At 32.5% G+C, this 23402-nt stretch overlaps 1 protein-coding gene across 1 annotated transcript in view; it reads right to left on the bottom strand.

Annotated features, from left to right (window-relative positions):
* Positions 1–23402, bottom strand: part of Smp_139100.2 (hypothetical protein) — a gene marked incomplete at both ends in the record, with an annotated part of 84787 nt that overhangs the window by 19309 nt on the left and 42076 nt on the right. Inside the window, 2 exons of the mRNA XM_018800077.1 lie at positions 5427–5510; positions 14202–14601. Of these exons, the coding sequence (XP_018653926.1) occupies positions 5427–5510; positions 14202–14601 (484 nt within the window). The remainder of the gene's footprint in view (positions 1–5426; positions 5511–14201; positions 14602–23402) is intronic.

The following is a 23402-nucleotide window of genomic DNA, read 5'->3' as shown; positions in this document are numbered from 1 at the left end:
GCGACGTGGTAGTAGCCCTAGAAACTCTCAGTAACTAGGTCTTCAATAAGTTGTAAACATTTTATGCAAGTGTGCAAGTGATAAGCAGACGAAATTGCTTTCGTGAAGAAATCTCACAGAGGAACACTTCTGACAATAAATGCGCTTATGGGAAAATAATGTCCCCAAAGGTTAAGCTGGTATTCACTCGTATTTGGGAAACTCGAATTATCGTTGTAAACAATATCACTAATTTCTACTTTAATTATAGGTGAGGCTTTTATAAAAACCTGTAAATTTTGAAATTCAGACATACAGAATATTTCAAATCTAGAAACTAATAATGAAAATAAAAATGGAACATTGGAATGTGTCTATCAGTGACTCCCGTCTCTCTCTTTCTGAAATTTGTCAACTGGATGTACCTGCATTACACAGTTTTGATATCCATAGTGAGATTCCAACCCGGTGCCTTTTGATTTGGACGCCAAAGCCATGAATACATCAAGCTTCTGAGTCTAGGAAGCCCCGAGGTATTCAATAAGCATGATGTTCACATCGTTATTAGTAAGGATTTCGATAATCTAGTTCTTGATATGTCTCAAACAGGATGTAGCGCACATTCTGGATTTCACTACTAAATACAATCCATCTGTTCTGTAAGATGTGTGGTGAAAGTGATTATATCGAGACACTTTACATAGCAAGCATATATATCAACAAAAACTGATCAAAATTCAATCATAAACGTTAACAATAGGATAACTTAAACCGTTACTAATGATGATGTGGGGATAAAGTTAGTTTTTAGAAATCTAAGGGATAAAAGTCAGTTAGTTTATGACAGAAAACTATTCAAAAGGTGAGTTAAGCTAAAAAAGAAAACGCAGTAAAGATATCTAGTCTTCCAATAATGATTTATAGGCATACTCAGTATAACAATTTCAAAGACTGATTGTTCCTATTTTCTTGTCTTTCTCATAATTATCAAAGTTACAATGATAATTATGCTAATCAATACAGTAAGAATCCAAGTTTTGTCAATGATTAACCTGAAAGTAATTTGATTGTCCTCTCTAACGTCGATAAATACATAGAATTCAGTCAACAGTGATAGTCAACAGATGATCACATATCATTCAACGGTACATTATGAATTAGTTTTTAACAATCAGTATATACTATGTGACTTTTATGAACAGTTTATCCAGTTCCCTACACTCCATATATTGTCTATAATGATAAGCTATGCATGAATGAGTCTGTGACAAAATAACGATGAATTAAAGCTTAATAGAATATTATCAGTAGATCTGTATTACTCAATAAATACATTTTTCGAATCATCAATATATGAAATATAATTGTTAATATAAATCACAATGACATTTTGTATCATCTAAATTACTGAATTATCGGAACTACATGGTTTAACTGAGAAGTTTTCATTATTGTTCAGGACAATATTATTATTATTTACTTCATACAGAGGTAAACCTTCTAGTTATTTCTTTACTGAGGAGTTCCACATTAGGACGAAACAGCCGTCCAGTGTATCTAGGTTTTCAATGGCCGTCTAGCTTAGATCGACTTATGAATTTAACTGTTAAAATTAGTTGGTTTTGATGATCTCGCTTCATTTCTTAATAGTGATGAACAATGATAATGTTGTTCTGTATGGTAATGAAAGCTGTGAAATTGAACCATCTAGATTACAAAACTCAACAACACCACAAGTAAACATCCGAATTTCAGGTCTTCAAATTATCTGAAAGTTTATTATCACAGTACTGATAAAATCCGTTGAGGCTGTTTCATCAATATTATAAAATATTGAAAATGCTCAACAGGAAACAAAATAATTCAAAGTATTTTTCTTCTACAATTAGTCGACACTGAGATATTCGAACTTTTTGATTGTGGCTAGTGCAGAGTAATCAAAATTATGTTAATGCCTGAACTGTGAAGAAAATTCGTCAATCAGCATGCGCATAATGACAGATAATTCATGGGAAGAAATGCAAAAAACGACAGAGTACTATTCGGTTTCCTAAGCTCTTCTAGTAACCCCTAGGTTAAATCTACACAGTTACTTGAACACGAGAGAAAAGGCGCGAAATATGAAAGAAATGCTTTACTCCAAGGTTCGTTTATGTACAGAAAATCTAGGATATTTATAGTATTTTGGATGGTCTTTGGCTTCCTTAAAATTCTAGAACACTACTAAACATAGTAGCAGTATAGGTAATCATTCAATCAGAAACGCGACATGTGACTTTTCACTTTCTACATGTTCCTGGCAAAGCTTCTATTGAGTACTGATTAGATAATATGTTCCTCAGCGTTTTTATAGCCCCTTTTGGATTTTTTCGAGGAATCTTCTGGATCTCACCAACAGTATTAACAATCAGCAAGTTATAAATTACACAAGCCAACATGCTATGCACGAAGTATTTCGGTTTTAATCTCAGTCTAGATCATGGAGTCGAACAATTATGTTATATACGGTAGTTCACTTTTCAGTCGATATTCAATCTATGTGATCACCAAGTATAAATGATGCAAATTTGCGTTATGATAACTGAATACCCAAAACTAACTATTGTTATCCCTCGTACTAAATAAATTTCTTCGATCAATAAATTACAAATAGAGTCTGTATTAAAATTCTCTGTATTTGATGCTTAATGGTTGGAAAACTAGAGTAGGATGTAGTAACCTGAAAGTCAACCGTAAAGTTTATCTCTAACTTGAACAAAAATGACAGTATACCAGGGATTCAAGCGTTAAATGAAAAAAAATCAAAGCCTCATTCAGTGATTTCCCTATTGATTTAATCTGGTCAAGAAATTATCCTTCGGATTGATTACAATTATATCTAAGTGGGATTAGAAAAACTGTCAGTTTTCATATGATTTATAATTCCTCTGTAGCTTTAAGAAACCGATCTTGTCAAACATCCCAGCTTATTCTAGTTTCAGATTAAAACTGTTTCACTATATTATTTAATATGTTGACTTAAAAGACGGTTTCCTATATCTAGTATCAATATTCTTTTTTTGTATTTAGTTTCTACCACTCAGGACACAAACATATAAATATGACAAGATAAAAAACTATTTCGTCTCTATACAAGAAACTATAATATAATAACAGTAATAATGAAATGTCAAATAGTGACTAGATTCGAAACAGACTTCGTGAATTTCAAGTAAGAAACAGACATATAACAAGTCCAATATTGAGATCATGAACCGATCAATGTTAGACCACTACTAAAAAACTCGGAAGCACTGGCCGGCCGTTTAATCCTAGTATAGAACTCCTCAGCAGTGCGCAGCCACGATCTCGCACGTGGGAATCCAACTCGGGACCTTTGGTCTAGCGCATACATCTAAAGAGTCCCATTCTAGGATGAAAGGGCCGTCCAGTGCTTCCAAGTTTTTTAGTAGTGGTCTAACATTTATCAGTTCATGATCTCAATTAAAACTCATCAATCTCCACAAAGCTATACTGACAAGTCCAATACGTTATGTCAGGAAATGCAGATACACACACATACGGACATGTGAACAAGCAAGCAAACACACTATTTGGTACAAAAGCCAACGTTTTCCATCGAGATTAATCATTGATAAAAATTTAAAAGCCATGGTGAAGTGAACACTTTGGAATAATTTTAATAGGAAAAATTGTTAGTCTACAAAAACCACCGGAATCTAACTGTCCGTTCATTTTTTCTTTTCCCTTAGGAAAAATAAAGTTTGTGGACTTTTACCATGTCATATGATCATTTTCGTTTTTTTCAGTAACAAGAGTAAATTTGCCTTGTCAGATGTATTTCTTTACTCTTTATCACTCTTTATTCAACTGTAAACAGTATGTTATATATTGAACTGATGTAATCAGATCATGTTTTCCTTATTGCTTACTACTGAATATTTGAAACTATCCTTATATTGATAAGGAAATAATTGTCGATTGATGGAACAGTTAAGGCTCTCTAGCAATCTTCACTGACAACACAGCCAGTGACCGGAATCTGGATTTACAAATATGTGGGGGGTAAAGTCCTGATTTTTAGAACCTTGAGTGCTCATTCAATGGTTTATACTTAATTTCAATCGATATAATTTCGATTTCAATAAATTTGTAATATTGTATAATAAACATACAATAAGATTTCGTTAGTGTGAGCACTCCTTAGAAATTCGACGCCAAGACAAGAAATTTATCCAGTGCTCTACGGTTCGCAACGGTAACTCAATTGGGATCAACCTATGACGAATAGAACCCAAAAACCGATCCAATTTCCACGAAATTCGCGTAATCAGATCAATGAAACAGTTACAATACAATGATTATTATTAATATCAGAAGGGGTCTTTATGGATATTATAGTAATTTCAATAGTTGAGATCATGGGTCAATTGAAGCCAGACCACCATGGAAAACCTGGAAGCACTGGACGGCCGTTTAGTCCTATGATGGGACTCCTCAGTAGTACTAATCCACGATCCCGCCTCGAGAGATTTGAACCCAGGACTTATTAGTCACGCGCGCGAACGCTTAACTTCTAGACCACTGATCCGGCATCCGATGCTGTTAACGTCTAACTTCAACCGATCCACGAAATTGAGCGACACATCCACCATTGTCTTCAGTGAGTCACTATCTCACAGCAGACCTTGTTGAATTCCACTAATGACTCATGATATCAACTATTGAAATGATTATTATTAATTGGATGACGGTCACAGTTAACATTGTTCATTAAGTCATAAATATTTCTAAAATAAAATTATAATTGGAAATGAAATGAATTATTTTCAATTAAACAAATTAAATACAGGAAATTAACTTTGAAATTTTAGTGAATTAAGATTTAATTGAATGAGATGTTCCTTTTTTAATAGTTTGTAGTGGCTGATACTATGTCAACCCCGATTAGGTTATTTTAGCTACTAGCTAGACCAATTTATTCATTCTCAAGCCACATTTGTACCTTGATTATCCGCTTGTTAATCCTGACTGTTTTTATATGATTATATGTGTGTTAACTGCTCACCCTATTCATCACCTGTCTGCAACTTATCTTTGATCTGACTATAAATATTGAGTTACTCTTGATCAAATCAAGTTGGCACACCTGCCTTTTCTACTGAGCGTTATCTAATTTCATTTCCTTTCTGTTCGCTTCCTTCACTGCGTTTCTTTGCTTGTCTGTAACAATCAATGCGTGTATGAAATATGCTGATTGTAAATTTATCCTCATATTTGGATTATTTTATTCTGTTATTCTCTAACGCGAATTAAGTCAATATAAATATATGGGGGTCGGTTGCATGTATATTTTGATAATAATCAGCGTAAAATTTAACTGGAGCCAGATATAAGAGCCACAAAAAGTTATTAAACTCATTTTCAATAATATGAAAAGAACTTACTTTCATTGTTCCATCATTGTTAAAAATACGAATATCATAAGCTGGTTTCCATCCACAACGATTTACCACGTAAGAAACAAGCATTTCAACTTGACCTGTTTCTCTTGGTTCAACAAGTACACTTAATTCTCTACCAACAAAATTGAGAAAAAAGTAAATAATATAACAGTAACAATTAAATATAATAAATGGATATATATATATATCCATTGGGAAGTATTCATTCGTTGTTTTACTAGACATAGAAAACAATTGACAAGGAGATACTAAGTGTTAGAGAAGAAAAAAAGACTTTTATGAAAAATGAAAAGATGATTGACTGATTAATTTAACTTTCTAGTATAGGAATTTCTAAGGGACGATGGCTTATTTTCTCTTAGAGACAGGTGCATACATATAAGTGAATATATACATATACGGATTAATTTAATCAATAAAATTTTCCTTCTTAATCTCCGCCTTCTCGCTCGAGCAGGTAGTGGGGCTCGTGTATGGGAAGTTTGAGTATCAGTATCGAAGTCAGACGCTGAATAACACAACACAATAATTGAAGAAAGAAACCACCACGACTGCATCAGCCTCATGAAGTAATCGAAAAGGGGATTGAGAGAAAGCCTTACTAATCGTCATGGCATCCGATGGTGTTAATGTCTAAATTCAACCAATCCACGAAGTGGTTAAGCGCTCTGGCGCGAGATTGATAGGTCCTGGGTTTGAATCTCGCGAGGCGGCATCGTGGATGCGCACTGCTGAGGAGTCCCACAATAGGACGAAAAGGCTGTCAAACAGTGCTTCCAGGTTTTCCATGGTGGTCTACCTTCAATTGACTCATGATCTCAACTAATATTCCGATGTTTATTTTTTAAAACTCTAACCTACCACCTATATCAATATATTATATTCCTATCACTACCAATACACTTGTTGTTTTAATATCAATTTTTTACTTTCTACTTATTAAGATTATTTATGTAATTCTTTATTTTATTGTTATCATTGACCCATAAACTACCTTGATTAATCCTATTTCTTTTTATTACAGACATATAATATTACTGTAGAATTAAAGTCAAAGCTGATGAAGATTTGACCTTAAACAATATCGTTTAATTATGTGTATTATTCTAAATGGTTAAACAGCTGTGCCTACAACGATACAATTGTTTAATATAAAAAGATCTTTGTTATTTCATTAGTTGATAGACGTTTTACTATTTCCTCTATTGTGAGTATATTTAATACCAGTTAAATAGAGTGGATAACATTTATAGAACGAACACATAGTTACAATTAACTACTCAATTACATTGATCCCTCCATTATTTTATAATCGTATAGGTATACTTACGTATTATTGTACCGGAGAAAAGAAGATGACAAACGTTCAATACGTAAAAAGTTTAAACACACATACATTAACGGAACTACACAACGAGGAACATCCAATCAAACTATATATATATATATATATATATATTTCTACTCTGTCAAAGAATAAACAAGGCAACACAACCATTTTACTCCTTCCTATATTGATTCATCTAAATAAGCTAATTCAATAATTAATTTTTACTGATATGCTAGTTAACTCATTTCCTTCCCAAATACGGATATTCCTTTGGGCAATATGTAGGTACGTATTTACATAGAGTGTTTATAGGGAAAAATGAAAATATTTTTTGAAAAGAATGTTCATCTTTGTAAACAAATCAATGATTGAATGTGATGTTGCCGTTATTTACCCAAATTATCTATCGGCCAATCAGATTCAAGTACTATTTTAAGGTAGGAATAATCAATAACCTCTATGAGTACGCTACTCTAATTTATCAATGCTACGTATCTAATGTGTAATTGAAAAAAAAGATACACAGACAACTGAAATGGAATCAAACTAGTAAATGACAGAAGTTAACAAAAGAGAACAGTTAAAAGGGAAAAATACAGATAGTCGGAATGTTTTAAGTTTATCCGAGTGAGATTAGTATTAATGAGCAGTAATTGTACTCGTAAATTGATAAATGACATTGATAATTTCATGTCATCTAAATTACCATTTTATTTCTTTGTTTATGAATGAATGTACCATTTTTAAAATGGTTTTCAGGAATAAACATTCAGTAATTTGTTAGCTTACACATTCAACATTCCACATAATATCTAGTTTCTGACATGGTAAACCAATCAGAAGTAGACTAACGAGAAGGTCAATCGATGGCAGTCAGAAGTGACCCAGAGGACAAGTTCATTTCATTTACCTAGAAATGAACCGATTCCCTGAGGGTTAGCCTGGTATATAAACAAGTGAGTATTTGTGCATTTTATTCGGTAGCTAAATATACTTTCTCGCTCACTCTCGTGTACCCATCCAGGTAGTCAGCTGAAGGGTTAGCGTGTAGCACATAGTGTATACGTATCAGTCTTCGGACACTGCCCGTCACAACAGCTTCACTGTTCAATAATAGATGAAAATAAGTATATATTTAATTTACTGTTATTTAAATCAAGAACTAATTTTAAAAAATAACCGAATATCGGACATCCAGATATGAACAAACATACTCATTTATCTATACCTCAAAATATTGAGTGAAAAAATAACAGTCTGGACTCTTTGAACAATTTTCCACTAATCAATAAGGAATTCCAGACCCTCGATGATAACTGATGTTTAAACTGGTCGATACTAGGTTTACATTTTATGTATACAAATAATTAGAATTAATTATCTTTCAACTGGGATTAGCTACATTTGTTGACTTTCAAAAACATTTCAGATGCCTTTTTTAGTTAGTCATAAGCAACGTAGAACCTAGGATACATATACATCTGTTCAAGTTGCTATACTATATCACCAAACAAAGATGAATACTAGGGAAGCACATGTATTAGTAGTATCAGTGATAGTAAAGAGGATTAGAAATAAGGAATGTGATTCGAGGAGAATAAATTTATCGAATAAAAAAAAAACACAATAACATTGAATTTCAAAATTTATGGGATAACAGTGAATGAATACATCCGCAACATTGTGGCCGTTTTCAACACATATAAGGTAAAATATTCAGTAAATATTCATGACTATTAAGCCTACTACAACCATGTAATCCGCATCTTTCAAGTGTTTAATGAACCATCGTGACCTCAATAGCATATTAAATTTAGCAGAAGCCTACTTACAGAGTGGTAGTTATCATTTTAAAAGTGTCACAGACGAAAGAAACAGTTTTCTATAAATTCATTAAAACTAGCAACTGAATAATCAAACATTTAAGGCTTCTGTTTTTCTTCCCTATATCTCTATTCTTTCTTTTTTTTAATGGTTCAAAACACTAAAACAACCAATAACTTCGTGAATCATATTTGGTAATGTATTGAACTGATGAGTTACGTAACTCACAAGACTTTAATAGGGAAGAAGGAATGAACAAACAGAATTTTAGCAAACACGACTAATCTTCATACACCAGCGAACATTTAGCAGTTTTCACCAGTTCTATGATAACAAAACATTGATAATTATATTAAATATCCAACTGAACTGAACAGAACGTTTCCAAGTAATCTCATCTAGAATACTAAAATCAATTTTGTATAATACTCTAATACTGCTGGTCAAAACCATTTATAAGTCCTTCCATTTACTAATTCTAAATTTAAAAGGATTCAGGATGTGAATACAAGGATGTCAACTAAATCGTTAGACCTCATTGTAACTTGATATGGATTGTTTAACCTAGGCTTATTATTCTTATTTCTCCTCAGATAGTTAACGCTTCAATATATCTGAATGTAGCATACTAATTTTGATTCCATTAAATGTATGGAATATATTAATTAGAATACATGAACCTTAAAGATTAGAATATTACAACTTAATACACATTTCACATTCCAATTAGGATATAGGTGGTCTACTGAAACATTTAAACTTTGATACTCAAACAGCACTAAAAAAGCTAGCGATCTAAGGAAAAAATGTTAACCAAGATTTATACACATTTAGACATGCCGAATTAGTAATCTGTGGGTTAGATCTTCCTTGTAAGACCTGAGATTCCTCGGTTCGATCTCTGGTGGTATCAAACATATGCACTGTAGAGAAGTCTCATATACTAGAACGAAATAACAGATTACAACTAGGATATTAGACAAACGGTACTTCATACAGAGTCTAATCAAATATCTGTTTTCTCAGTAGCATGTAAACACAAACATGTTTTATTCACTATAAATATTTTGTCCGTAATAACACTGATTATCAGAATATCTGTTATTTTCCATATTAAGTCTAACTAACATCTTTTTAGAATGAACTATTGAACCGAACAGTATGAGTAGTTGGATGAATGAACAGCTAAGATTAAGTTGAAACTTCTTAGTATTAAATCCACATCGAAATCTCATTCTTCGCCAAGTTCCAAAATATTTAGATCTTTAATAAGTGGATTACTGTTGAATTATAAAATTCTGTTAGTAGAATATGCATTAATGCTAATGGAATTTCAAAAGTTGCAAAACTGAATCCTACCCATTGTGATTGAATTATTTAAACATGATTCTATTTAAGCGGATATCTGAATACATTCCAAAAAGAAATCAATAATCGGAACTAGGTACTATGTTAAAGCATTAATCTAATGTTGTTCAACAATATAACAAATATTGAAAGCATCGGTATGGGATTGTGGAGATTGATGAGTTTTAACTGATATCATGAACACCATTGGATGCCGATTCAGCGGTCTAGAGGTTAAGCGTTCTTGCAATACCGAAGGTCCTAGGTTGAAGTCCAACGTGAGTGATCGTGGATGCGCACTGCTGAGGGGTCCCATACTAGGACGAAACGACCATCCAGTGCTTCCAGATTTTCAATGGTTGCCTAACATTGATCGGTTCATGATCTCAATTAAAATAATGAGAGCTTAAATTACTGAGTGAAACCTAAAATAAAATTTTCACTTAGTAGGAAACGTATTGATTATTTAATTAGTCAGATTAGTTCCCAGAATGGAATCATTAAATAAGAGTTTAATTATGACATGGTTTCACGATTGACCTATACCCTATAAAAGTCAGTATTAATAATAGAGGTAAGATAGTTAATAGGGAACAAGGAGAATAATTAGATAAATACTATGTATAGCATTACGTATAGCATTCTTACAACTGATAGCTTTCATTTATTGCTCTCTCTCTCTCTCTCTCTCAACCAACCGCTCACTCTATCCATCTGTTTATCCATCCTATCATCTATCTCTCTGTTTATTACACTCATTTTCTTCAAGTCGCTATAATGCGACAAATGTAAATGTGGAATCAGTTCGGTATCATCCATTCAATCACTGAATTATTCAGTCAGCACTAATATAAACCAAACTTTAATTTTCATTGAACAGAAAACCAGTAAATAATGTTGTTGATACAAAGTAACTATTCACTGTTTTACGAATTTATAAAATGAAACAGTTTGTCTGGCATTTACAATACAACAGATTGTGGACGATTTTAACCAGGTTCCTGTTGTTTTTTTTTGTGTGTGTGTGTGTACTATTTGATAATAGCTCAGAATCAATAATAAATGAATCCATTCATTATTATTCAAAATGAACTGAGTTATTCATTGTAATTGTAATCAATATCACTTGGAAATTTTTCACAACCATCTAACTGACTGATAAACAGAATTAATTAATTATTATTATAATATTTAGTATGGTAGGTAATTAGGATGCCAGAAACAATACTCACATTAGTGAAACCAATGTAATCAAATATCAAGATAAACTTAATGCTTATAAAGTGGAATCAATCAGAAGCAGTTAAAGATATGATATCTACTAAGTAACTGGAAAGGTAGCGTAAATATTAATCACTGACTTAAGTTAAACAACCATCAAAAACCGAGAACAGTAATTTCGTCCTAGTATACGATTCATTAATTGTATGCATCCAAGATTCAAGAACACCTTCAGGTTTGAGGGCGAGACACAAACAACTTCCGATAAACCCACATTGTAATAATAATTAGGATGGTTATTTGCATTTCATAAACAATAAAAGTGTCTTAAATAATAATATCACAATCAAAGGATGTATCGTGACATATTGTTAGGTACAAACAAATTGTGATTTCTTAGAAATGTCTCATCACTAAGAAATTAGAACAGTTAATTGATCAATTCAACGAAAACGTATAACTGAGAGATCACATACATGTATCTGAACAATAGAGCTGAGTATAAAAACTGACGAAACTTATAATTAATATTTAAACGAATGATTAAACAAAGTGAAAATTATTTGAAACAAGAATAGCTAATAACTTCTAATTATAGAAACATTGAAATTATTCATCTTCGAATTACATTATCACTACTAAATTAATACCTAAATTATTTCCACGAATAACAACACACAAACAAACTGGATTCACTTCTATTCATATCTTAATCTTCATCTCTAAATAACACACTCGTTAATACTTCTCTAATACCAGTTGACTTTGAAAGTCATTCATAATATGTGAAGTCATCTGGTATAATGTTCCAAACAGTGATGTACAATATACAGGAAATATCCATTCTCACTTAATATTTACATTCTACTATTCACTTATTGAATTATCTCTCACTAAATGATGATTTCGATAGATTGTATCGAGAAGGATGATTGAGGACAAGACAAGATACAAGAAGCCTCGTACATGCATATCGAATTACTGAATCACAAAACAATTTAAACAATTATCCGATGACTGATTTCCTCACATTACAAGCATTCAGCCTACAACCAATCATTCAAAGTGTTTATGTTGGTTGATTGAAACTAGTCGACAACGAAGCATGGAACCAGATCTAGTGAAATATGGAACTGGTCAACAAGTTCACTACAATCTTCAGGTAACTGATCTTCATTATGGCATCCGACTCCACGTCATCTAGTTTCAAAGTCAAAGAACAGACATTCTCTAGTGGAGCTATGTCGAACAACATCCACCTTCCATGACACTGAGATATTTACAATTCATTCATTATCAACTGGTAACCAATATCACACTTGTGTCCACAAATTTATCTAAAATAGTTACTTCACGAGCGCTTCATTTCATGTACTTAAAAAGTATCCCTATACTATCAATCATTTATAGAAATGAAAATGGCTTATCATAGTATGAATGAGGTTAAAAATGAGGTTCCTCACCAATCGAGAATTGAGGAAGAAATTATTTCTCCAGAATACTGAGATATACTTCTCCTATAAACGGTAGTCAACAACCAACCTTTGTGGCAGGTTAAGTAGTATTAATATACCAGTTCAATTAGAGCCTCAAACAGTCAAACATACTACTTCTGCCAGAAGTTTGTGCTGATGATGTCGTTCAGAAGAACGATGAAATCTCCACGACTTAACCATCCAGCTCAGAGAACAAAACTCCATCAAAGTCAAACTTACTATTTCATTTTTGAAAATTATTTCTCTGGGTTGACCAAAGGACATAACAGAACAATCAGAAGCTTTACTCTAACCAATTCAATGGATTCTGGTCACCTCATCAACACAATATTAGCAGTCAATTGTTTCTGAATTGTTCCGTTGAACCTATCCAGTGCTCACAGAATTTGTCTATTACATACGACGTAGGTCATAGGAAGATATACATGAATCTAATCATTGTGTACAGAAAAGGTTTTTGCCGTCTCTTTATTCATCTTGACTCTCTGCTTAATTATTCCTATGCTTCTCGGACACTTTCTCAATTCTGTTTAATTTTAATTAATAATTTTATTCTTATGCAATCTGTTAAAATAATCTGATTACGTAATTTTCGATGCATCATTTTCAAAAATAACACCAAATATTTATAATCAATTGTTTAATTTTAAACTTGACTTTAAACTCCCATTCTTATTTTTGTATAACTAGTTGCAATAATCAACCGATTACGTAACTGCGCTTAAGTTTTAACTTCATATTAACTGAGTTAATAATTAATTACTACCGTTGTACTAGGTATGATGGTACATCGGTTGACGAGTTAGTATATCTTCATCGATTGAGGTGGTTGAGGCATATATAAAGTAGGCCTAACCACAATCTACCTCGGAGCGTGACGTTTGATAGTGTTGAAGGAGGTTGGAATAAAGCTAGGGGCAGTCAAATTAAGACATGGCATCAGTCCGTAAAATCAATGACTGTTGAACTAAACTGTATTGGTATATTCAGATCACCAAATTCTGCTTCACACGATTACTGTGACCAATTTTTAGAGATGTTGCATGATATATCTCAGAATGAGTGGCAACAGCGGAGATACATTCACTCATTATCTTCTCTTAGATCTTGATTTTCAAAATATACTATGCTACTTATTGAACAAATTCTTCTTTGTCGAATTATGCTGTCTTTACCTAATGGTTTTTACTACCACTGATAATATTACCAGTTTTACTAATCTGGTATTAGTCTTAACAGTTTCATCTCAGAGCTGATATTGTAGTGACTAGGACTACTGCGTATGTATGTCAGGTTTGATGTTGCTCATAATTGACTGACTGAATAATATCTTTTGAGGAAACATTGAGATATGCATTTTTATTTCATTCGTCACCATTTATTTGGTATTCGTTCGATACTTAATCTTAAGATCATATGTTTTACGCTTAATTTAAAATCTTGAGAGTCAGTGTTGTTCCAAAATGGGGATCTAATTAAAAAAATATATATTCCTTTATTCAACTTGTAAAATGGAAAGTTAGGGGGTAAATAACTTACATCATTTATACATTTATGTTCCGCAGTCGTTGCGGCCATTTGAGCATTTGCTGGTGTTGTTCCTCCCGATAATGTTGCTCCTTGTGATGAGATATTATTTACTTGATCTACAACACCTGTATGATTTGGTATATTATTCAGTGTCGTATGGCCATAATGACTACCGCCCAATAGAATTTCATCTTCACGACGTGACAAACTATCAGCAAATGTTTCAAGAACACAACGTTGTTTTTCTGTACGAATAATTCTATTGACTAGATTATCTGCACGACGACGACATTGACGTAATTCAACTAATAGCTCATTAACACATTGTGACCAAGTGTCTTCTTCACCAGATAATGATTTTGCTGAGAAGCTCACATCTAGAATAGTTGCAGCTCCACGAATTTCCACACTGTATAAGAAGAAAATGAAAAGATTTAAGAGAAGTGTAATTATTTAAATAATTAATTATAAACAAATTTGAGATAATGTTGTAAAATAAAATTCAACAATCTGCACAAACCCCTTTCGTAGTAATAGTCATATGTCCACTGAGGGATTATTTGGGGATATAATTGTCTGAGTTCTAGTGAGAAGCCGTGACAAGTAGAGTTCATCCGTGTTTAGTGTAAACCGATAATCCATTGATTATATTGGAAGATGGTTGCATAATATCGAGTTGACTGAAGTTAAAAATGTAAATCAGCAATGCTGAATCAATAGTTAAATGCTTAAGTCCTCACAGTAAGACCTGAAGGTCCTGGATTCAGTCATAATTTAGATCAGCAATGCATACTTTTGAAGAGTTACATACTGCGTCGAAATATCTGTCCAGCGCTTTCTGGTATTAAGTGATTATCTAACTAAGATTACTCATTGATGTAAGTTATAAAGTGGTTTTATTCAAATTAAAAACTTAATATAGCAAAATACATCATCATATTTTAGATATATTTCGACCAAATTAGGCCATTTATCAAGGATAGAATTTTACAGTAATCTATTTTAGGAATTGGATTGCCACAATTGACAAATTTACTTGACTCATTATTAAGCTACTTTATTTTGTCTATTCAAAAATATTTAAGCAGATGATCAATTATTTATTGAAAAACTACTGAACGGAGTGCAAACCAAAACACAAAGTAAACATTTTTGGATAGTACACAGAGTTATAATATTAATTCATGAGTTTCAATGATTAATAAGACATTCTTGTGACTGTACTTTTAGTCCGTAGAGAAGAATAAAAGCAATGAAGAATGGTTATATGAAAGGTCACTTTGTACTGAAGATCATACAATTAAGTATTTTTTTCAGCATTTAGACCATATACGGTAGTAAGCGATTGTTGTGGAGATCGTTGAATTAAAAATTTAGCATCGAAAACTAACTGTTATAGGTGAGCTATTATAAACCTGGTAATGTAGCAGTGGAAGTATAGATAAAGCACTTCCTACGAAGCCTGAAAAATCTGGATTCGGTCCTTAACGGGTTACCGGGGGTGTACTGCTGAAGAGTCCCAGTCTAGGAAGAAACAAGCGTCTAGAGCTTTCTCGTTTTCAGTGATTATCTAATTTAAGTCATTTAGTGATGTAAATCTGAACTAAAGTAAACAATTAGTTCTCTTCTAGTTAATAGTTTATTCAGTTTGAAATAACTGTTGTTATCAACTGAATATCCTCAACATAGTGTCACAAATCTCCAGTGATTCACTATCAGGCTTGGAAGTATGGATGGATTATATTTTTAACAAGTTATGTGCATTGACATCAAAAGGTCAAAAGTCCATAGACTTCACAATTCAATCGCTTGATAAATTTTCTTATTGTAGTGAACTCTTATAATACCTTACTTATACCTGAGTCGGTATTAGTATAATCTTATAAAGTTCGTCAGTTAACTTATTTAACAGATGGTATCATCCAGTCAGTAAAAATTTATCTATGTCTTTGTACCATTATTATCACGTGTGTAACAGCAGATAATAATACCAATCACTAGATTTCATTAATGCAGTTTACAGATAACCAGCTACATGAAATCCTTTAGTATTCAATGTTAGAACGTGGACAATAAGTAAGTTTCACATTCGAGTAGAACAAGGACGTAATAAATTATCTCTATTAGTTTCTTAAATAACTAATAATTGATCCTGAATATCATTTTTAGAAAAAATAGTCTTCATTTTCAATCTTCAGTTGGAAAAAACTATACATATATAACCATGAATATCGAATAGGTCATTAAATCACGGTTCAAGGGAAGATAAAGAGTGTATGCACCTACGCCATTGTGCTGTTTCATCTGACATTTCCCCTTATACATCAATAAAATTCGGTATTCTAGCATAGTTTTTGGTTATGTGTGCGTAAATATGCCATATATTGATTGGTATCTCCAAGTAACTATGTACTATAAGATATTTTAATATTAAGATTGCCATTTTTAAATGATCTCTACAAATAATTATATTTCATTAATAATGATAGACAGTTGATTTGCATCGATTTTTGTTAGGAGTCTACAAATATCTTTTGATAACATCTTTATAAACCTAGAAACAGTCCGAGAACGTATTAATAGATCAACATTGAGTAGAAGCTTCTCAGAAAAAAAGAAGGACTATGTATCATGTTTTTATTGCTTCCAGAACTTGCTAGTAAATCAAGATCATCTAAAACCCTATAGATATACTCCATTTTCGGCGAGTAGATTAATCATGGAATAAACCTTTAACTCGTATTGTTCACCTTTTCTTTATTGTTCAGGTGTGGAGGTGGTCAGGGATAATTGGAGACTTTCAAGTTGAAGAATTATCAATTCTGGATGACAGAAAGCCAAAACAATTTATCACGATCTGGGTTGTTTTTCAGAGTGTCATGATGTTGATCCTTTCTATAATCTGGACTCTCTGAGTTGAGGATACTTGACAACTCACTGTTTGATTATCGTTATCTCCGAAGGATGAAAGTTTTGTGTATTAACGATCCAGCTTACAGAATGCAACACTACCACCATAGGCCTATATCTAAAACTTTTATCAAATGAGATTGTTGAGTCACGGGACTGAGCACTTGTTTAGTCACTGCTCATGTAATAGTATCACTAGTCGTTACCCATAAAAAAATATGTATCTAGTAAATGAGTTGACCTATTTCATTATTTACTATAAAATCTTTGACAAGCAATAAACAGTTAACAAATGCTAAATCAAAATTACCCAAGTTATTCATTAATTTTATAAATTATCTACGGGATTGTATATTACAGGCCAAGAATATATCTTACGAATTGTAAGCAAAGATGGATAGTGGTTAGCAGTGGAACCCAGGACGCGCGTTTCGTCCTATTTGGGACTCGTCAGCTGGATGTACCTGCATTTCAGAGTTGATGTTCACTCTGAGATTTCACTCTATGAATTAAGGCTATATCGAGGCAATACTCACAATATGCACATATGCCAATTAGAGACTGACCAGTTGCAGTCCTAAACGTCAATGGGAAGATTCAAAAAAACAATACTAAATGAATTTATCTTAAGAATTATTCAAGAATATGAGATCAATTATTCTCTTTGGAATCACCTTTTCGACTTTAGTATTTTGTAATTATTAAATAATAAAATTTGATTGTAAGTTCTTACATGTTCACTTTCAATTTCAATGTGACATTAATTTCATATGCGAATCAATCCTATGAAGGTTTGAAAATTGTACTTTGGTTCTGTTATATACAAACAAAGAATAAATGAATGGTAACTGCTAGAAATTATTTATGGACTATTATCACAAATATTCTTACTAAATAATTATTCAGTTATTGGATTATATCGTATTATTATTATCATATTATTCAGAGGTGTTCTGATGACGTCAGTCAGTCAGTTACAACGTAGAACTTCGTACGTACGTACATCAGTTCGAGTTGCCACACGACGTTAGCACAGAGATACAGTTGTCGATTCAAATCCCATAGTGATAGAAGTAGTAAGAGTATAAGCAGTAATCCGAAAGATTAGAGTTTGAAGATGTTATTCAAGGAGTATAATCCAGCGAAACAAATTTGAAAAGAGAAAAAAATATAGACATGGAGAATTCAGAAGATTAGAATTTGGTAGGACACAAGAAGTGGATGCACCTTCGCGATTGCAAACGATTTTGAGCCATGTCATTCAACGTCTCTAACCATCGGTTTCTATCATCTTGCGGATCCCAACCAGGTAGTCTACACCTACCGACATGGCTCAGTCCAATTGTCAGTGACTTCATGGACGTAATAGTGGTTTAAGCACTCAGTTTTCATTCAGTATACATAAGGTTGCAACTCCATTCCCAGTAATTCACTCTGGCTAGTCGAGTAATGTCATCTATACCTATATAACATGTCTCAAAGTCAACCAGATGAACCTGTAGAGAACGGCTAAATTATATTGATATGTAAAAATGGTTCTTTTTATTGACAATTTAATCTATTTTTACAAGAATTTATTTCATGTATAAAGCACATGATCATTAACTTATATTTCTAGGTCTTCTGATCAATTTCAGAAATAAAATTTGTAAAAGTTGGAATCATATTGCATAAAATAGTGAGTAAGTAAACCTGATATAAAGTTTCTTTTACGATCCAGTCGTTAAAATTACATTCACTAAAGTCGACTATTTAATTATCGAATAAATATGTTGATTATAGAAGGGGTTTTGTGGAGAGCGGGTTCGTGGATGCGCACTGCTGAGGAGTCCCACAATAGGACTAAACGGCCGTCCAGTGTTTCCAGGTTTTCCATGGTGGTCTAACTTCAATTGACTCACGCTTTCAACTAAAATAAATATGTATTGAAAACCAAGTAAGGGTACTGACCAAAATATCAGTGGATAATGTTTATGTTAAAAAATTCATGAATCAACCGAAAGGTCACAGTATATTGAAACTTACTGTGCATTTCATTATATGTGAAAAAATTATATTTGAAATAGTCTCAGCGATTGAAATATAAATAATTCCAACGTTTCGTCCAGCTAACTTGTCTGGACTTCTTCAGGGAAATAATCAAAATCAAAATCATCAAGGAAATATATAGTGTTTTTTTAACAATCATATCAAAATCTCTACTACTTTAATCCAATCATATTTGGATGTCGAATTTTTTGTAAACCAGGATAATATGAGTTAGTTGAATGAGAATCAAGTGAAAAGTTCAACGATGTAAAATAAAAGGAGACTGGATGAATTGTGTGTGTGTATGTATGTGTAAGATGAGTTATTAATGAATGATATTCAGTGTTGATATGTTTCTATGTGAAGTAAAAATAAGAATAAAAGTGCAAAATGAAGGTTGAAAAGTTCTTTTGACTCATATTATCCTGTTTAAAAAACTTCAACATCCAAATATGATTGGATTAAAAAGTAGTAGAGATTTTGATATGATTGTTGAAAAAAAACACTATATATTTCTTTGATGATTTTGATTTTGATTATCTCCCTGAAGAAGTCCAGACAAGTTAGCTGGACGAAACGTTGGAATTATTTATATTTCAATCGCTGAGACCATTTCAAATATAATTTTTTCACATATAATGAATTCTCTATACTCGGCGCCCAATTATTGTCAAACTATTCGTTCTAACCTTGACGAATATTCGTTTAAATTACTGTGCATTTGATACCGAAAAAGCCATTCTACATCACTCTACAAAGTTGGCTTGTATTGAAACAAAGACTCAAATCAGTGATACGAAGTGAAAGTTAGTATTATTGCAAAAAACAAGGTCCGTGCTTCACCAAAAATCTAAAGGCACATAAACGATTGTGTCACATTTCACTGTGTTTATCAGTTTACATATGCATTTGTCCACAAATTCATAGGGAGAAGTAATAGCGATTTGTAACTGTACCAAATTGGTTGCAGAAATAAATAAAATTAATTGACCTAACCAAAGTACATGATAAACAGCCATGGCCCTTTATCGCTAAACACAGTTGAAACAGTTAATAAGATTGATCTTAACTTAGCTTTCGTGGTTTTGTATAAAATTGTTCAAGGGAATACACAAAAGTCTACGGAAAACCTAATCCTTACGAAAATTCGAACCTTCCTTTTGTGTTCAAAAACAAGTAACATGTTTTAATCAGGAATAATTTTTTAAGGGTATAAAAGTTATTGTAAAATCCCCAACCTCAACCATTCACCTGTATCCATTTACCACCAATCAAAAAAGTCATTTCAACCTAATATCGGAACCATAAAATTAGTGAATTTCGTTCAGCAATATTACTTGTAATCAGTGTTGTCGTCAGCTATGTCATGGTGAGACTGATATGATTTTCAGAGAGATGTTTATTGCTGTAGGATTTTCGACAAAACAGGAATTCCTGAGAGCTTATGAGATTGTGGTTTTCTGACATTTCGTAAGACGAGACAGTCATCGAAATCGAAGTGATTTTTATATAAAATATATACGCAAAAGCGAGGGTCACCCTCATTGACTAACAACTTCTCAAGCGACACGAGGGTTCGCTTTAAAGTAAATTCTTTATCCATAGGTCTATACAGCCTGTTGGTAATGCTTGTGGATCCTATCTATTTGATAGGAGACTTTTATGCAGTATCAATATGATCGATAAGTCATAGTTACGGGTTGTTGAGTATCACTTATGAGAGATGATATGACGGGATGAAAAGTCAAGGTTAGATTGATTTACTCATTGTAATTTTTGTTCAGTGTTACTTCCATTTTAATTCAATGTGATGATTACTCAGTGTATTATTTGTTTCTATTTTCTCGTATGATATTTTATTCTGTATAACATACGATATTCTTGTATTAAGTTAACATGAACTATATTCAGCATACGGTTTGTTATAATTGTAAAGAATAGGATATTAATTGGGCCACTGAAGCGAACTCAACAGTTTATACCACGTAAATAAAATACTTGCACTGATAAACTGAAATATCCCAAAATAAAAATGATCTATTAAAATAACAATCTCATATCGGTCACAACTAGATCTAGAGCATTATTTTATGCTTTGGATATAAAATGATAGCTCAACAGTTAAATGACTTGATTTCCAATCAGTCAGTCATAGTTAGCTTAGTCTGGTAAAAACGTGAGTTGGCCGAAGTACCCATAACCCAATAACACAAGGATTTCCATGGAAAGGAATCAAAATAATATGGTAGCGATGATCATCATGATGGCTGACAGTGAAAATTGAGAATATGAATCAAAAGAGCAGAATGGAAAAGTATATATATAGGAATTACGGAACTCAAGATTTAGAGGGAGATGACGAGTGAATTTATCTGTATCACATATACATAGTAAGCGACTTAAATATTGATGAGTAAACGACGTTCAATCACTGATTTTTAGTAAAAAGGAAATCTAAAACTTTCGGTTTGTTTGACAAATGTTAGTTTATAACATAGAACACCATCTTACTGACATATTCTGTGATGATAGTCACTAAACCTTATTTGTTCTAATGAGAAAAAGAGTAATTAAAAATTGGTATACAATACATTTTATTTCACTTAGTATTACTGGTTTGAACCTTCCCATTGATGTTTAGGACTGCAACTGGTCAGTCTCTTATTGGTATATGTACATACTGTGCATATTGCCTCGATATAGCCTTATTTCACAAGCATTGTAAGCAAAGATGTATGGTGGTTAGCTGTGGAACTTAGGACGCGCGCTTCGTCCTATTCGGGACTCGTCAACTAAGGTCCCGGGGTGAATATCAACTCTGAGATGCAGGTACATCCAGCTGACGAGTCCCAATTAGGATTAAACGCGCGTCCTGGATTCCACTGCTAGCTACCATTCATCTTTGCTTACAATACAGTTTATTACTTTACGAAAAACTAAACAAGCCATTTCACATATAAATAAATAAATGTTTAAAAATATAAGTACTATGTAACAAATAAAGTAACTTCATAAACGACCTGATTTAATGATGACTGATTTTTTTTGAAAATGTAAGGAAAATAAAATCTAATGAAAAGTTAACTTACATCCGCAGAATATTTCAAACGATACTATACACAAACATGTATATATACATTACTTCACTAGCCACACAAAAATAACTCATTAGATACTAACGGCTATGAAGATGAACTGTGTTGAAAAAAGGATATTGATTATATTGAAGGCAAATTTATCAAATCTATGAACATTTATATGTTCATTTTGTGGTGTATGTTACTTATGTTGACAGATATGAGTAACATGTAACACCAACCAGAAGTGGAATGCCTGACAGCACATGATTGAGAAGATTAAAATGAAGAGGGAAGAAAACTGAGAGCAATCAAGATAAAAACAGGAATGAAGGAACAACGAAGGTTGTTAGGAACACTACAAAGAGGTTTACTAAGTGATAGTGTAATTTCGCATTAAACAATAAATTGGTCATCCCCACCAAGTAATTGTATTTGTAACAAGTAGTTATGACATAATCTAAAGTATCTTTATGTTGACAAATGTCCACTTATCAGTTATGAGTTCAGTACTCATAACAGATGTTTAGTTATCTCTTCTTTGTAACTTGAACGGATGCATACAATGCCTAAAAGTTAATAAACGTTTTTGTTTGTTTTAATATTTTATCCTTATTTATCGTATGGTTATAGAATGCAAAATGTTCTGGATTAGTACAATTAGTTGCTGAATAAAATAGCTGAATCTTATCATGTAAATCTCAAATTAGAATATCGTCAAGGAACACTAGGAACAATAACGGAGCGGATTTGCATGCATATAGTAAACAATTCTCATTGGACCTAGCACACAATAATACCGTCATTCATTGTCCCATCACCCTTGGCAGATCAGGCAACCCGAAAGTCATGAGAACACCATCAGGGCATACGACAGGCTAGGTACCCCAGTATATCGTCAAAAGCAGTAGTAAATTGTAAAATTAATCAGTATGGTCTAAGAGTATTAACATGTGTATTTTGTGAAAAATCAATCTCAGATGTAAGATTCAGTCTCATATATAACAAAGTGATATATCCCAATGAAATCTGGTCACAGAAATGATGTGAACTATCCTAAAAAAGAATAATTCTTATTAATTGCCTACTCATCTTCAATTAGTTACTTATATAACTGTGCTAAACTTATTTAAAATATTAGAAAGGGGTTTTGTGGAGATTTTAGTAATTTTATATAGTTAAAATCATGAGTCAG

Source organism: Schistosoma mansoni, chromosome W (genome assembly GCF_000237925.1).
Source record: "Schistosoma mansoni strain Puerto Rico chromosome W, complete genome".
Taxonomy (NCBI): Eukaryota; Metazoa; Platyhelminthes; class Trematoda; order Strigeidida; family Schistosomatidae; genus Schistosoma; species Schistosoma mansoni.
Note: the sequence above shows the minus strand (reverse complement) of the source record. Positions and strands in the feature narration are given on the sequence as shown.